Genomic DNA, 15,563 nt, shown 5'->3' on the forward strand with positions numbered 1-15,563 from the left:
GGGCAGCTGTGGTTGTAGTGGGAGCTGCTGTGGTTGTAGTAGGAGCATCTGTCGTTGAAGTGGGTGCAGCTGTGGTTGTAGCGGGAGCATCTGTGGTTGTTGTTGAAGCCTCTGTGGTAGTGGTTGGAGCAGCTGTGGTTGTAGTGGGAGCAGCTGTTGTAGTTATAGGTATAGCTGTGTTTGTAGTGGGAGCAGCTGTGGTTGTTGTTGAAGGCCCTGTTGTAGTTGAAGGGGCAGCTGTGGTTGTAGTGGGAGCAGCTGTGGTTGTAGTGGGAGCATCTGTGGTTGTTGTTGGAGCAGCTTTGGTAGTTGTAGGGGCAGCTGTGGTTGTAGTGGGAGAAGCAGTGGTTGTAGTGGGAGCAGTGGTTGTAGTGGGAGAAGCTGTGGTTGTTGTAGTGGTTGTAGCAGCTGTGTTTGGTGGGAGAAGATGTTGTGTTGGAGGTTGGCGGCAGCTGTGGTTGTAGTGGGAGCAGCAGCTGTGGTTGTAGTGGGTAGCATGTGGTTGTAGTGTGGAGCAGCTGGTTGTAGTGGGAATATGTGGTTGAAGTGGGAGCAGCAATGGTAGTAGTGGGAAAACCTGTGGTTGTAGTTGTAGTGGGAGCAGCTGTGGTAGTTGTAGTTGTAGGGGGCTGCAGTTGTAATCGGAGCTAGCTGTTGTAGTTGTAGGGGCAGCTGTGGTTGTAGTGGGAGCTGCTGTGGTTGTAGTGGGAGCATCTGTCGTTGAAGTGGTAGTGCAGCTGTGGTTGTTGTAGGCGCCTCTGTTGTAGTTGTGGGGGCAGCTGAGGTTGTAGTGGGAGCAGCTGTGGTTGTAGTGGGAGAAGCTGTCTGTGGTAGTGGGAGAAGCTGTTGTAGTTGTAGGTGCAGTTGGTTGCAGCTGTGGTTGTAGTGGGAGCAGCTGTTGTAGTTATAGGTATAGCTGTGTTTGTAGTGGGAGCAGTGGTGGTTGTAGGGGCAGCTGTGGTAGTTGTTGAAGGCCCTGTTGTAGTTGAAGGGGCAGCTGTGGTTGTAGTGGGAGCAGCTGTGGTTGTAGTGGGAGCATCTGTGGTTGTTGTTGGAGCAGCTTTGGTAGTTGTAGGGGCAGCTGTGGTTGTAGTGGGAGAAGCAGTGGTTGTAGTGGGAGCATCTGTGGTTGTTGTTGGAGCAGGTGTGGTAGTTGTAGGGGCAGCTGTGGTTGTAGTGGGAGCAGCATTGGTTGTAGTGGGAGCATATATGGTTGTAGTGGGAGCACCTGTTGTAGTTGTAGTGGGAGCAGCTGTGGTAGTTGTAGGGGGAGCTGTAGTTGTAATGGGAGCAGCTGTTGTAGTTATAGGGGCGGCTGTGGTTGTAGTGGGAGCAGCTGTGGTTGTAGTGGGAGCATCTGTGGTAGTTGTAGATGCAGCTGTGGTTGTTGTAGGCGCCTCTGTTGTAGTTGTGGGGGCAGCTGAGGTTGTAGTGGGAGCAGCTGTGGTTGTAGTGGGAGAAGCTGTTGTGGTTGTAGGGGCAGCTGTGGTTGTAGTGGGAGCAGATGTGGTAGTTGTAGGGGCAGCTGTGATTGTAGTGGGAGCAGCTGTGGTAGTTGTGGGGGCAGCTGTGGTTGTAGTGGGAGCGGCTGTTGTAGTTGTATGGGCAGCTGAGGTTGTAGTGGGAGCAGCTGTGGTTATAGTGGGAGAAGCTGTGGTGGTTGTAGGGGCAGCTGTGCTTGTAGTGGGAGCAGCTGTGGTAGTTGTAGGGGCAGCTGTGATTGTAGTGGGAGCAGCTGTGGTAGTTGTATGGGGGGCTGCAGTTGTAATCGGACTAGCTGTTGTAGTTGTAGGGGCAGCTGTGGTTGTAGTGGGAGCTGCTGTGGTTGTAGTAGGAGCATCTGTCGTTGAAGTGGGTGCAGCTGTGGTTGTAGTGGGAGCAGCTGTGGTTGTAGTGGGAGCATCTGTGGTTGTTGTTGGAGCAGCTGTGGTAGTTGTAGGGGCAGCTGTGGTTGTTGTGGGAGAAGCTGCTGTAGTTGTAGGTGCAGCTGTGGTTGTTGTAGGAGCCCCTGTTGTAGTTGTGGGGGCAGCTGTGGTTGTAGTGGGAGCAGCTGTGGTAGTTGTAGGGGCAGCCGTGGTTGTAGTGGGAGAAGCTGTTGTAGTTGTAGATGCAGCTGTGGTTGTTGTAGGAGTCTTTGTTGTAGTTGTTGGGGGAGCTGAGGTTGTATTGGGAGCAGCTTTGGTAGTTGTAGGGGCAGCAGTGGTTGTAGTGGGAGCAGCTGTGGTGGTTGTAGTGGCAGCTGTGGTTGTAGTGGAAGCAGCTGTGATTGTAGTGGGAGCAGCTGTCGTTGTTGTTGGAGCAGCTGTGGTAGTTGTAGGGGCAGCTTTGGTTGTAGTTGGAGCAGCTGTGGTTGTAGTGGGAGAAGCTGTGTTGGTTGTAGGGGCAGCTGTGGTTGTAATGGGAGCAGCTGTGGTAGTTGTAGGGGCAGCTGTGGTTGTAGTGGGAGAAGCTGTTGTAGTTGTAGGTGCAGTTGATGTAGTTGTAGGAGCCTCTGTTGTAGTTGTGGGGGCAGCTGTGGTTGTAGTGGGAGCAGCTGTGGTGGTTGTAGGGGCAGCTGGGGTGGTGGTTGGCGCAGCTGTGGTTGTAGTCGGAGCAGCTGTGGTTGTAGTGGGGGCATCTGTGGTGGTTGTAGGGGCAGCTGTGATTGTAGTGGGAGCAGCTGTGGTAGTTGTATAGGGGGCTGCAGTTGTAATCGGACTAGCTGTTGTAGTTGTAGGGGCAGCTGTGGTTGTAGTGGGAGCTGCTGTGGTTGTAGTAGGAGCATCTGTCGTTGAAGTGGGTGCAGCTGTGGTTGTAGCGGGAGCATCTGTGGTTGTTGTTGAAGCCTCTGTGGTAGTGGTTGGAGCAGCTGTGGTTGTAGTGGGAGCAGCTGTTGTAGTTATAGGTATAGCTGTGTTTGTAGTGGGAGCAGCTGTGGTTGTTGTTGAAGGCCCTGTTGTAGTTGAAGGGGCAGCTGTGGTTGTAGTGGGAGCAGCTGTGGTTGTAGTGGGAGCATCTGTGGTTGTTGTTGGAGCAGCTTTGGTAGTTGTAGGGGCAGCTGTGGTTGTAGTGGGAGAAGCAGTGGTTGTAGTGGGAGCATCTGTGGTTGTTGTTGGAGCAGGTGTGGTAGTTGTAGGGGCAGCTGTGGTTGTAGTGGGAGAAGCAGTGGTTGTAGTGGGAGAAGCTGTGGTTGTAGTGGGAACAGCTGTGGTTGTAGTGGGAGCAGCTGTGTTTGTAGTGGGAGAAGATGTTGGAGCTGTTGGAGTCTCCGTGGTGGTTGTAGCGGCAGCTGTGGTTGTAGTGGGAGCAGTTGTAGTTGTAGGTGCAGCTGTGGTTGTTGTTGGAGCCTCTGTGGTAGTTGTTGGGGCAGCTGTGGTTGTAGTGGGAGCAGCTGTGGTTGTAGTGAGAGAATATGTGGTTGAAGTGGGAGCAGCAATGGTAGTAGTGGGAAAACCTGTGGTTGTAGTGAGAGCACCTGTGATTGTAGTGGGAGCAGCTATGGTTGTTGTTGGAGCAGCTGTGGTAGTTGTAGGGGCAGCTGGGGTTGTAGTGGGAGAAGCTGTTGTAGTTGCAGGTGCAGCTGTGGTTGTTGTAGGAGCCTCTGTTGTAGTTGTGGGGGCAGCTGTGGTTGTAGTGGGAGCAGCTGTGGTTGTAGTGGGAGAAGCTGTTGTGGTTGTAGGGGCGGCTGTGGTTGTAGTGGGAGCAGCTGTGGTAGTTGTAGGGGCAGCCGTGGTTGTAGTGGGAGAAGCTGTCGTAGTTATAGATGCAGCTGTGGTTGTTGTAGGAGCCTCTGTTGTAGTTGTGGGGGCAGCTGAGGTTGTAGTGGGAGCAGCTGTGGTTGTAGTGGGAGAAGCTGTGGTTGCAGTGGGAGCATCTGTCATTGAAGTGGGTGCAGCTGTGGTTGTAGTGGAAGCAGCCGTGGTTGTAGTGGGAGCAGCTGTGGTTGTAGTGGAAGCAGCTGTGGTTGTAGTGGGAGCATCTGTGGTTGTAGTGGGAGCAGCTATGGTTGTTGTGGGAACAGCTGTGGATGTTGTTGGAGCCTCTGTGGTAGTTGTTATGGAAGCTGTGGTTGTAGTGGGAGAAGCTGTGGTTATAGTGGGAGCATCTGTCGTTGAAGTGGGTGCAGCTGTGGTTGTAGTGGGAGCAGCTGTGGTTGTAGTGGGAACATCTGTGGTTGTAGTGGAAGCAGCTGTGGTTGTAGTGGGAGCATCTGTGGTTGTAGTGGGAGAAGCTGTGGTTGTTCTTTGAGCCTCTGTGGTAGTTGTAGGTGCAGCTGATGTTGTTGTTGGAGCCTCTGATGTAGGTGCAGCTGTGGTTGTAGTGGGAACAGCCGTTGTTGTAGTTGGAGACTCTGTGGTAGTTGTAGGTGCAGATGTGGTTGTAGTGGGAGTAGCCGTTGTTGTTGTTGGAGCTTCTGTTGTAGTTGTTTGGGCAGCTGTGGTTGCAGTTGGAGAAACTTTGGTTGTTGTTGGAGCCGCTGTTGTAGTTGTAAGTGAAGCTGTGGTCGTTTTTGGAGCCTCTGTTTTAGTCGTTGGGGTGGCTGTGGTAGTAGTGGGAAAAGCTGTGGTTGAAGTGGGAACAGCTGTGGTTGTTGTTGGTTTAGCTGTGGTTGTTGTTGAAGCCTCTGTGGTAGTTGTTGGGACAGCTGTGGTTGTAGTGGGAGCAGCGGTTGTAGTTGTAGGTGCAGATGTGGTTGTAGTGGGAGCAGCTGTGGTTATTGTTGGACCCTCTGTGGTCGTTGTTTGGACAGCTGTGGTTGTAGTGGGAGCAGCTGTGGTTGTTGTTGGACCCTCTTTGGTAGTTGTTGGGACAGCTGTGGTTGAAATGAGAGCAGCTGTGGTTGTAGTGGGAGCAGCTGTAGTTGTAGTGGGAGCGTATGTGGTTGTAGTGGGAGCAGCTGTTGTTGTAGTGGGAGCAGGTGTTCTAGTAATAGTTGCAGCTGTGGTTGTAGTGAGAGCAGCTGTGGTTGTTGTTGGGGCCTCTGTGGTAGTAGTTGGAAAAGCTGTGATTTTATTGGGAAAAGCTGTGGTTGTAGTGGGAACAACTGTGGCTATTGTTGGAGCCTCTGTGGTAGTTGTAGGGGCAGCTGTGGTTGTAATGGAAGCAGCTGTGGTTGTTTGAGCCTCTGTGGTAGTTGTTGGGACAGCTATGGTTGTATTGGGAGCAGCCGTGGTTGTAGTGGGAGCAGAAGTGGTTGTAGTTGGAGCAGCTGTGGTTGTTGTAGGGGCAGCTGTGGTTATGGGTGGAGCAGCAGTTGTAGTTGTACGTGCAGCTGTGATTGTTAATGGAGACCTTGTTGTAGCTGTAAGGTCAGCTGTGGTAGGAGTGGGAAATACTGTGGTTGTAGTGGGAACAGCTGTTGTAGTTGTAGCTGCAGCTGTGGTTGTTGTTGGAGCCTCAGTTGTAGTTGTAGGTGAAGCTGTGGTTGTTGTTGGAGCCTTTCTGGTAGTTGTTGGGGCGGCTGTGGTAGTGGTAGAAGCAGTGGTAGTTGTAGGTTCAGCTGTGGTTGTAGTGGGAGCAGCTGAGGTTGTAGTGGGAGAAGCTGTGGTTGTTCTTTGAGCCTCTGTGGTAGTTGTAGGTGCAGCTGATGGTGTTGTTGGAGCCTCTGATGTAGGTGCAGCTGTGGTTGTAGTGGGAGCAGCCGTTGTTGTAGTTGGAGACTCTGTGGTAGTTGTTGGTGCAGATGTGGTTGTAGTGGGAGTAGCCGTTGTTGTTGTTGGAGCTTCTGTTGTAGTTGTTTGGGCAGCTGTGGTTGCAGTTGGAGAAGCTTTGGTTGTAGTGGGAGAAGCTGCAGCAGTTTTAGGTTCAGCTGTGGTTGTAGTGGGAGAAGCTGTGGATGTTGTTGGAGCCTCTTTGGTAGTTGCAGCTGTGGCTGTAGTAGGAGCAGCTGTTGTCGTTGGACTCTCTGTTGTAGTTGTTGGGGCAGCTGTAGCAGTTGTAGGTTCAGCTGTGTTTGTAGTACGAATGGCTGTTGTTGTTGTTGGAGCCTCTGATGTAGTTGTAGGTGCAGCTGTGGTTGTAGTGGGATTAACCGTTGTTGTAGTTGGAGACTCTTTGGTAGTTGTAGGAGCAGATGTGGATGTAGTGGGAGCAGCCATGGTTGTTGGAGCCTCTGTTGCGGTTATAGGTGCAGCTGATGTTGTAGGAACGGCTGTTGTTGTTGGAGCCTCTGTTGTAGTTGTTGGGTTAGCTGAGGTTGTAGTGGGAGCAGCTGTGGTTGTACTGGGAGAAGCTGTGGTTGTGGTTGGAGCCTCTGTGGTAGTTGCAGGGACAGTTGTAGTTGTAGGTGCAGTAGTAGTTTTGGTAGCCGCTGTGGTTATTTGAGCCTGTGTGGTTGTTGTCATGACAGGAATCGTGAAAGGAAATAGAAGATACATTATTTCACAGTGAATTGCTTTGACTATAAAATGACTCAACAAATACTTTAATGTGTAGTTTATGCTTATTTGTCGTTTTTAGCTGTTTCCCTACTGCCACAAGAAATTGTGTATCGGACTTACGTCTTTTTCATTTAATTGTGTTCCCAATTGGGTTTAACATGAAAACATTACAAATATTTATTTTTAAACAAATAACAGTTGAGTTGACAAATTGTTGGAAACCTTTGCAATGACTCGACACACTTGACTTTGTGACATTTATTCTTTAATTTCATTTTAAAATGTGTACAACCTTGGCCATTGGACCAGCCACCCCCATTCAGCCTCTTTATACCTTCTTCTACAATCTCAGACTTTTTACATCTCTTCACCTTCCTTGTTTGATGGCTTTAGGTCTCCCAGATTGCCACCCACAAGCCATCTCGTGAAAGTACATGAAAGTTACATTTTGTCTGGCTGAATGCTGTTTTCCAGTTAAATAAAATAAATATTAAAGAAAAGAATATATAATGAATTATAATTAAGAAAGTTCATGTTGAGAAATTACTATGCTAAATCAATATTTAGATTTTTCTCAAACTATTCAAAACTGTTCATACATTAAAAGCAAGTGTAAATAAATATAAATATGAATAATGATAAACAACATAAGAATATTTGCATGACAGCAATTCAAGTGTTCAAGTGCATTTTTGAATATAGAATAGTTAAATCAAACATTGTTTTAAAACATTTTCATGACAATATATTATTTAAATAGCCTAATTACATGTTCTACTTGTTTCATGTTTTGCAGCATTGCATCGATGATTTGGTTGCACAAATTCCTTTAGTTACAGGAATGCCTTTCAAAAGTATGTTATTTTTCTTTTCGTAATTCATTTGAATTTTTATACTTTTTAGGGGTTCTGCAATTTGATATGAAGGAAAGGGCCCAAAAAGTCTGAAAAGATCTACATCAAAATGTACAGAAAGTTGACTAAAGTGATTGGTAGTAGAAAAGTGACCATATCTACAGGTTTGCTCCTTGCCATTGCACCGCTGGTGGTATGTGCTGTGGCAGTTTGAGTTGTTTGTGTTGTTGTACTGGTACTTGCAGCTGTACTTGTGGTTGTAGATGCTACTGTGGAATTAGTTGCCTCCACAGTTGTAGGAGTTACAGTACTGGAGGCAGTTGGTTCAGCTATTGTGGGAAAAAATAAAAACATTGTTTCTACAATTTGCTTCCACAAAGTTATCAAGATGTTTGATTCATACAACATTTTCAATATACTGAGCTTGATAACATTTCTTTTTTTCCCAAATGTGAAAATAATGAAAATATTGACATTGTGATCAGTACAAACCTGCAACAATACTGCCAGTGATAACATTCAGGAAAACCAGGGATTCATTTAAAGATGTTTTTAATGAGTCTGCTGCACTGGTGATGCTTGGAACTACACTCTCATTATGGAATATCAAGTTGGCTGTGACACCCACTGACCCAGGCCTGAAAAGTAGAGATTCATAAATGGATTGTTAATCCTCAAGCAATAGAGCATGAATACATTGAAAGAGCCAACATGAACCTAAATCTCCTGTCACAGATCACTTACCAAAATCCAATAATTATGCATCTCAGGAAAGTGAAAGGGTAACGCTTCCTGTATCCCCGATTCAGCTAGAAGATATGATGAAAAAAATGGATTGATTATTGCACAGAGAACATATGAAAACATCAAGTATTGAAAAATCAATGTCAAATAATTTTCTTATTGAATTGAAGCGATGGGTTTTAGATGAGAATTACCTCAGTTGTGACATTGCCAGCCAGTTCTTGATATTGCGACGACTTTGGGTTGTTGTATTCAACAATGAAAACCCGCACCAAACGCATCCTCAGAAATAGGTAACCCTCATTTGGCTGAGGGGGGTCTGTCGATGCGACTGTGCTAGTGGTGGTTAATCTGGTAGTGCTAGAAGTTTGTGTCGCAAGGATAGCTGTTGTGGTTGTGGATGTAGTTGATTGTGGTAGAGAAGTTGGGGCTTTTGTGATACTTGTATTTAGTGTGACATTTGGGGTTGAGATTGCCATTGTGGTGTGTGCAGTAGCCATGGTTGATGCCATTGTTAAAGATGTGTCAGTTGTAGATGAAAATGTTGTAGATGCCTGACTGACAGTTGGTGAACTAGTTATCTGGAAAAGACAAAAGAAGATTGGATAAATTAGTTGTTGAAAGAACATAATTTGATCACCATATGTTTAACATGTAGGAGTTCAAATCATGTCTTCATGTTTAGTTTTGATGCATGCATATCATTCTAACATTGTATATAGAATGTTGTGATTAAGACTGATTACAAGAAAACCTTACAGAGACTAGGCTTTGCCTGTGTTGAGGGAATAATCTCCTTCAATGCACTGGTTAGGGCACATTAGACTTGGAATAAACATGACATAAACATTGTAATTCATCCTTACATTAAATGTAGAATCCTTGAAGCAATAATCTGACTCTTTGAAGACGTTTCACTCAAAGTAGCATTGATGTTGTCAGAGTGGATGAAAAAAAACTGGATGTCCTACTGCATCTGGTCGCATTTTACAGTATATAAAGCAGCATGCTTTTCTTGCTATTCCGACCCACAGCGCTCTGCGCAGTGTAAGATACGTCACATTAACATAACTACATACACGACAAAGTAACAGCAGCAGCGCTCTGCTGATTGTCCTGGTTAGCTACGCATAGTTTTGTATCAGATGGCTGAGCGGTTAGGGAGTCGGGCTATTAATCAGAAGGTTGTTGTTTTAATTCCTGGCCGTGCCAAATAACATTGTGTTCTTGGGCAAGGAACTTCGCCCGACTTGCCTTGTGGAGAATGTACCTGTACTTACTGTAAGTCGCTCTGGATAAGAGCGTCTGCTAAATGACTAAATGTAAATGTATCTCCAAGTAAAACGTTTTTTTGCCGCCACAATTTTTTCAACATTTTGCGTAACAAACTTTGAGAGATGTACTATATGAGCAAGTCAGTCAAAGTTCAAGGTGCGATATTATTATAAAGTGTTTTGCCCCAATTGCATGCATACTTAATGCAACAGTACATACTTTGTATGGCCAGCAGCAATATACTAAATGTAAAAGAAAAGTGTGCGATTTAAGATACAGGGCCAACTCACTGTAAATTGTAGTTAACAGGCGAACCGATATTTGTTAGGAAACATTACATCATGGTAAGTGTCTTTAATAATAAGTAACTAATTTTAAATTGAACTATATTTTGTATATTCTGTTCATATATACATGTACTTTCTGGCTGTATATATACACATACAGTACATATACACACAGTCAGACAAATCATATACATGAATTATATTAGGAATTGTAAACAAATTATTTGGACTTTAATTATTGGGAGGGAAAACTGAAAGTTCGTGAAAAATAGTAAAGTGACCGCAAGTTTGGGTCTTTCTCTTGCCATAATGCTGTCAGAAGTGGTTTGAATGGCGGATGATGTCAAACTTGTGATGCTTGTCGAAGAAGCAATTGTGGTAGAAGATGGCAGTTCTGTGAAAAAATAATATTTGTTTGAATACACATTTTAATTCAATGACCAACTTCTTGCAAAGCATCTACATTATATTTCCTTTTTTTGGAAGCTGCAGTACAGTGACAGGAGCTGATGTTTTGATTCATATTAATTAACTTCTCATTTTGGTAATACCTGTGGTGGTTGAAATGGTAGGAGAATTTGTAGTTTGAACAGCTGTGATTGTTGTTGAAGACACTGTAGTTATTATGGGAGAAGCTGTGGTTGTAGTGGGATCAGCTGTTGTAGTTGTTGGTGCAGCTGTGGTTGTTGCTGGAGCTTCTGTGGTGGTTGTAGGGGCAGGTGTGGCTGTAGTGGGAGCACTTGATTTACTTGTAGGTGCAGTTGTGGATGTTGTTGGAGCGACTGTGGTAGTTGTAGGTGCAGATGTGGTTGTAGTGGGAGCAGCTGTTACTGTTGTTTGAGCCTCTGTTAAGATCATAGGTGCAGCTGATGTAGATGTAGGGGCAGCTGTGGCTGTAGTGGGAGCAACTGTTGTAGTTGTAGGTGCAGCTGTGGTTGTTGTTGGAACCTCTGAGGTAGTTGTTGGAGCAGCTGTTGTTATAGTGGGAGCAGCTGTGGTAGTAGTGGGAGAAAATGTGGTTGTAGTGAGAGCAGCTGTAGTAGTAGTGGGAGGACCTGTGGTTGTAGTAGGAGCAGCTGTTTTAGTTGTAGGTACAGCTGTGGTTGTAGTTGGAGAAGATGTTGGAGCTGTTGGAGCCTCTGTGGTGGTTGTAAGGGCAGCTGTGGTTGTAGTGGGAGCAGCTGTGGTAGTTGTAGGGGCAGCTGTGGTTGTAGTGGGAGCAGCATTGGTTGTAGTGGGAGCATATATGGTTGTAGTGGGAGCACCTGTTGTAGTTGTAGTGGGAGCAGCTGTGGTAGTTGTAGAGGGAGCTGTAGTTGTAATGGGAGCAGCTGTTGTAGTTATAGGGGCAGCTGTGGTTGTAGTGGGAGCAGCTGTGGTTGAAGTGGGAGCATCTGTGGTTGTAGTGGGAGAAGCTGTTGTGGTTGTAGGGGCAGATGTGGTTTTAGTGGGAGCAGCTGTGGTAGTTGTAGATGCAGCTGTGGTTGTTGTAGGAGCCTCTGTTGTAGTTGTGGGGGCAGCTGAGGTTGTAGTGGGAGCAGCTGTGGTTGTAGTGGGAGAAGCTGTTGTGGTTGTAGGGGCAGCTGTGGTTGTAGTGGGAGCAGATGTGGTAGTTGTAGGGGCAGCTGTGATTGTAGTGGGAGCAGCTGTGGTAGTTGTGGGGGCAGCTGTGGTTGTAGTGGGAGGGGCTGTTGTAGTTGTATGGGCAGCTGAGGTTGTAGTGGGAGCAGCTGTGTTGGTTGTAGGGGCAGCTGTGGTTGTAATGGGAGCAGCTGTGGTAGTTGTAGGGGCAGCTGTGGTTGTAGTGGGAGAAGCTGTTGTAGTTGTAGGTGCAGTTGATGTAGTTGTAGGAGCCTCTGTTGTAGTTGTGGGGGCAGCTTTGGTTGTAGTGGGAGCAGCTGTGGTTGTAGTGGGAGCATCTGTGGTTGTAGTGGGAGAAGTTGTGGTGGTTGTAGGGGCAGCTGTGCTTGTAGTTGGAGCAGCTGTGGTAGTTGTAGGGGCAGCTGTGATTGTAGTGGGAGCAGCTGTGGTAGTTGTATGGGGGGCTGCAGTTGTAATCGGACTAGCTGTTGTAGTTGTAGGGGCAGCTGTGGTTGTAGTGGGAGCTGCTGTGGTTGTAGTAGGAGCATCTGTCGTTGAAGTGGGTGCAGCTGTGGTTGTAGCGGGAGCATCTGTGGTTGTTGTTGAAGCCTCTGTGGTAGTGGTTGGAGCAGCTGTGGTTGTAGTGGGAGCAGCTGTTGTAGTTATAGGTATAGCTGTGTTTGTAGTGGGAGCAGCTGTGGTTGTTGTTGAAGCCCCTGTTGTAGTTGAAGGAGCAGCTGTGGTTGTAGTGGGAGAAGAAGTGGTTGTAGAAGGAGCATCTGTGGTTGTTGTTGGAGCAGCTGTGGTAGTTGTAGGGGCAGCTGTGGTTGTAGTGGGAGAAGCACTGGTTGTAGTGGGAGAAGCAGTGGTTGTAGTGGGAGAAGCTGTGGTTGTAGTGGGAGCAGCTGTGTTTGTAGTGGGAGAAGATGTTGGAGCTGTTGGAGTCTCCGTGGTGGTTGTAGCGGAAGCTGTGGTTGTAGTGGGAGCAGTTGTAGTTGTAGGTGCAGCTGTGGTTGTTGTTGGAGCCTCTGTGGTAGTTGTTGGGGCAGCTGTGGTTGTAGTGGGAGCAGCTGTGGTTGTAGTGAGAGAATATGTGGTTGTAGTGGGAGCAGCATTGGTAGTAGTGGGAAAACCTGTGGTTGTAGTGAGAGCACCTGTGATTGTAGTGGGAGCAGCTATGGTTGTTGTTGGAGCAGCTGTGGTAGTTGTAGGGGCAGCTGGGGTTGTAGTGGGAGAAGCTGTTGTAGTTGCAGGTGCAGCTGTGGTTGTTGTAGGAGCCTCTGTTGTAGTTGTGGGGGCAGCTGTGGTTGTAGTGGGAGCAGCTGTGGTTGTAGTGGGAGAAGCTGTTGTGGTTGTAGGGGCGGCTATGGTTGTAGTGGGAGCAGCTGTGGTAGTTGTAGGGGCAGCCGTGGTTGAAGTGGGAGAAGCTGTTGTAGTTGTAGATGCAGCTGTGGTTGTTGTAGGAGCCTCTGTTGTAGTTGTGGGGGCAGCTGAGGTTGTAGTGGGAGCAGCTGTGGTTGTAGTGGGAGAAGCAGTGGTTGTAGTGGGAGAAGCAGTGGTTGTAGTGGGAGAAGCTGTGGTTGTAGTGGGAACAGCTGTGGTTGTAGTGGGAGCAGCTGTGTTTGTAGTGGGAGAAGATGTTGGAGCTGTTGGAGTCTCCGTGGTGGTTGTAGCGGCAGCTGTGGTTGTAGTGGGAGCAGTTGTAGTTGTAGGTGCAGCTGTGGTTGTTGTTGGAGCCTCTGTGGTAGTTGTTGGGGCAGCTGTGGTTGTAGTGGGAGCAGCTGTGGTTGTAGTGAGAGAATATGTGGTTGTAGTGGGAGCAGCAATGGTAGTAGTGGGAAAACCTGTGGTTGTAGTGAGAGCACCTGTGATTGTAGTGGGAGCAGCTATGGTTGTTGTTGGAGCAGCTGTGGTAGTTGTAGGGGCAGCTGGGGTTGTAGTGGGAGAAGCTGTTGTAGTTGCAGGTGCAGCTGTGGTTGTTGTAGGAGCCTCTGTTGTAGTTGTGGGGGCAGCTGTGGTTGTAGTGGGAGCAGCTGTGGTTGTAGTGGGAGAAGCTGTTGTGGTTGTAGGGGCGGCTATGGTTGTAGTGGGAGCAGCTGTGGTAGTTGTAGGGGCAGCCGTGGTTATAGTGGGAGAAGCTGTTGTAGTTGTAGATGCAGCTGTGGTTGTTGTAGGAGCCTCTGTTGTAGTTGTGGGGGCAGCTGAGGTTGTAGTGGGAGCAGCTGTGGTTGTAGTGGGAGAAGCTGTGGTAGTTGTAGGGGCAGCTGTGGTTGTAGTGGGAGAAGCTGTTGTAGTTGTAGGTGCAGTTGATGTAGTTGTAGGAGCCTCTGTTGTAGTTGTGGGGGCAGCTGTGGTTGTAGTGGGAGCAGCTGTTGTGGTTGTAGGGGCAGCTGGGGTGGTGGTTGGCGCAGCTGTGGTTGTAGTCGGAGCAGCTGTGGTTGTAGTGGGAGCATCTGTTGTTGTAGTGGGAGAAGCTGTGGTGGTTGTAGGGGCAGCTGTGCTTGTAGTGTGAGCAGCTGTGGTAGTTGTAGGGGCAGCTGTGATTGTAGTGGGAGCAGCTGTGGTCGTTGTATGGGGGGCTGCAGTTGTAATCGGACTAGCTGTTGTACTTGTAGGGGCAGCTGTGGTTGTAGTGGGAGCTGCTGTGGTTGTAGTAGGAGCATCTGTCGTTGAAGTGGGTGCAGTTGTGGTTGTAGCGGGAGCATCTGTGGTTGTTGTTGAAGCCCCTGTTGTAGTTGAAGGGGCAGCTTTGGTTGTAGTGGGAGCAGCTGTTGTAGTTATAGGTATAGCTGTGTTTGTAGTGGGAGCAGCTGTGGTTGTTGTTGAAGCCCCTGTTGTAGTTGAAGGGGCAGCTGTGGTTGTAGTGGGAGCAGCTGTGGTTGTAGTGGGAGCATCTGTGGTTGTTGTTGGAGCAGCTTTGGTGGTTGTAGGGGCAGCTGTGGTTGTAGTGGGAGAAGCAGTGGTTGTAGTGGGAGCATCTGTGGTTGTTGTTGGAGCAGCTGTGGTAGTTGTAGGGGCAGCTGTGGTTGTAGTGGGAGAAGCAGTGGTTGTAGTGGGAGAAGCAGTGGTTGTAGTGGGAGAAGCTGTGGTTGTAGTGGGAACAGCTGTGGTTGTAGTGGGAGCAGCTGTGTTTGTAGTGGGAGAAGATGTTGGAGCTGTTGGAGTCTCCGTGGTGGTTGTAGCGGCAGCTGTGGTTGTAGTGGGAGCAGTTGTAGTTGTAGGTGCAGCTGTGGTTGTTGTTGGAGCCTCTGTGGTAGTTGTTGGGGCAGCTGTGGTTGTAGTGGGAGCAGCTGTGGTTGTAGTGAGAGAATATGTGGTTGTAGTGGGAGCAGCATTGGTAGTAGTGGGAAAACCTGTGGTTGTAGTGAGAGCACCTGTGATTGTAGTGGGAGCAGCTATGGTTGTTGTTGGAGCAGCTGTGGTAGTTGTAGGGGCAGCTGGGGTTGTAGTGGGAGAAGCTGTTGTAGTTGCAGGTGCAGCTGTGGTTGTTGTAGGAGCCTCTGTTGTAGTTGTGGGGGCAGCTGTGGTTGTAGTGGGAGCAGCTGTGGTTGTAGTGGGAGAAGCTGTTGTGGTTGTAGGGGCGGCTATGGTTGTAGTGGGAGCAGCTGTGGTAGTTGTAGGGGCAGCCGTGGTTGTAGTGGGAGAAGCTGTTGTAGTTGTAGATGCAGCTGTGGTTGTTGTAGGAGCCTCTGTTGTAGTTGTGGGGGCAGCTGAGGTTGTAGTGGGAGCAGCTGTGGTTGTAGTGGGAGAAGCAGTGGTTGTAGTGGGAGAAGCAGTGGTTGTAGTGGGAGAAGCTGTGGTTGTAGTGGGAACAGCTGTGGTTGTAGTGGGAGCAGCTGTGTTTGTAGTGGGAGAAGATGTTGGAGCTGTTGGAGTCTCCGTGGTGGTTGTAGCGGCAGCTGTGGTTGTAGTGGGAGCAGTTGTAGTTGTAGGTGCAGCTGTGGTTGTTGTTGGAGCCTCTGTGGTAGTTGTTGGGGCAGCTGTGGTTGTAGTGGGAGCAGCTGTGGTTGTAGTGAGAGAATATGTGGTTGTAGTGGGAGCAGCAATGGTAGTAGTGGGAAAACCTGTGGTTGTAGTGAGAGCACCTGTGATTGTAGTGGGAGCAGCTATGGTTGTTGTTGGAGCAGCTGTGGTAGTTGTAGGGGCAGCTGGGGTTGTAGTGGGAGAAGCTGTTGTAGTTGCAGGTGCAGCTGTGGTTGTTGTAGGAGCCTCTGTTGTAGTTGTGGGGGCAGCTGTGGTTGTAGTGGGAGCAGCTGTGGTTGTAGTGGGAGAAGCTGTTGTGGTTGTAGGGGCGGCTATGGTTGTAGTGGGAGCAGCTGTGGTAGTTGTAGGGGCAGCCGTGGTTATAGTGGGAGAAGCTGTTGTAGTTGTAGATGCAGCTGTGGTTGTTGTAGGAGCCTCTGTTGTAGTTGTGGGGGCAGCTGAGGTTGTAGTGGGAGCAGCTGTGGTTGTAGTGGGAGAAG

General features: G+C 48.3%; 3 protein-coding genes across 3 annotated transcripts in view; all 3 read right to left on the bottom strand.

The window, feature by feature from the left end:
- LOC124484397 (mucin-5AC-like) overlaps positions 1 to 3,776 on the bottom strand; it is a gene marked incomplete at its 5' end in the record, with an annotated part of 7,077 nt that extends 3,301 nt beyond the window's left edge. The window contains 3 exons of the mRNA XM_047045299.1: positions 1,923 to 2,785; positions 2,932 to 2,953; positions 3,066 to 3,776. Of these exons, the coding sequence (XP_046901255.1) occupies positions 1,923 to 2,785; positions 2,932 to 2,953; positions 3,066 to 3,776 (1,596 nt within the window). The remainder of the gene's footprint in view (positions 1 to 1,922; positions 2,786 to 2,931; positions 2,954 to 3,065) is intronic.
- A 1,253-nt stretch (positions 3,777 to 5,029) lies between these two features.
- Positions 5,030 to 11,172, bottom strand: LOC124484398 (mucin-5AC-like; the record flags this gene model as incomplete). The annotated part of the gene is made up of 5 exons (XM_047045300.1): positions 5,030 to 5,044; positions 5,145 to 6,305; positions 9,825 to 9,913; positions 10,071 to 10,349; positions 10,575 to 11,172. Coding segments are annotated over 5 exons (2,142 nt in total), but the record flags the coding sequence as incomplete, so codon positions are not given.
- A 1,932-nt stretch (positions 11,173 to 13,104) lies between these two features.
- On the bottom strand, positions 13,105 to 15,069 carry LOC124484399 (mucin-5AC-like; the record flags this gene model as incomplete). The annotated part of the gene is made up of 2 exons (XM_047045302.1): positions 13,105 to 13,962; positions 14,149 to 15,069. Coding segments are annotated over 2 exons (1,779 nt in total), but the record flags the coding sequence as incomplete, so codon positions are not given.
- Between the last annotated feature and the right edge of the window lie 494 nt (positions 15,070 to 15,563).

Source organism: Hypomesus transpacificus, chromosome 22 (assembly GCF_021917145.1).
Source record: "Hypomesus transpacificus isolate Combined female chromosome 22, fHypTra1, whole genome shotgun sequence".
NCBI lineage: Eukaryota > Metazoa > Chordata > Actinopteri > Osmeriformes > Osmeridae > Hypomesus > Hypomesus transpacificus.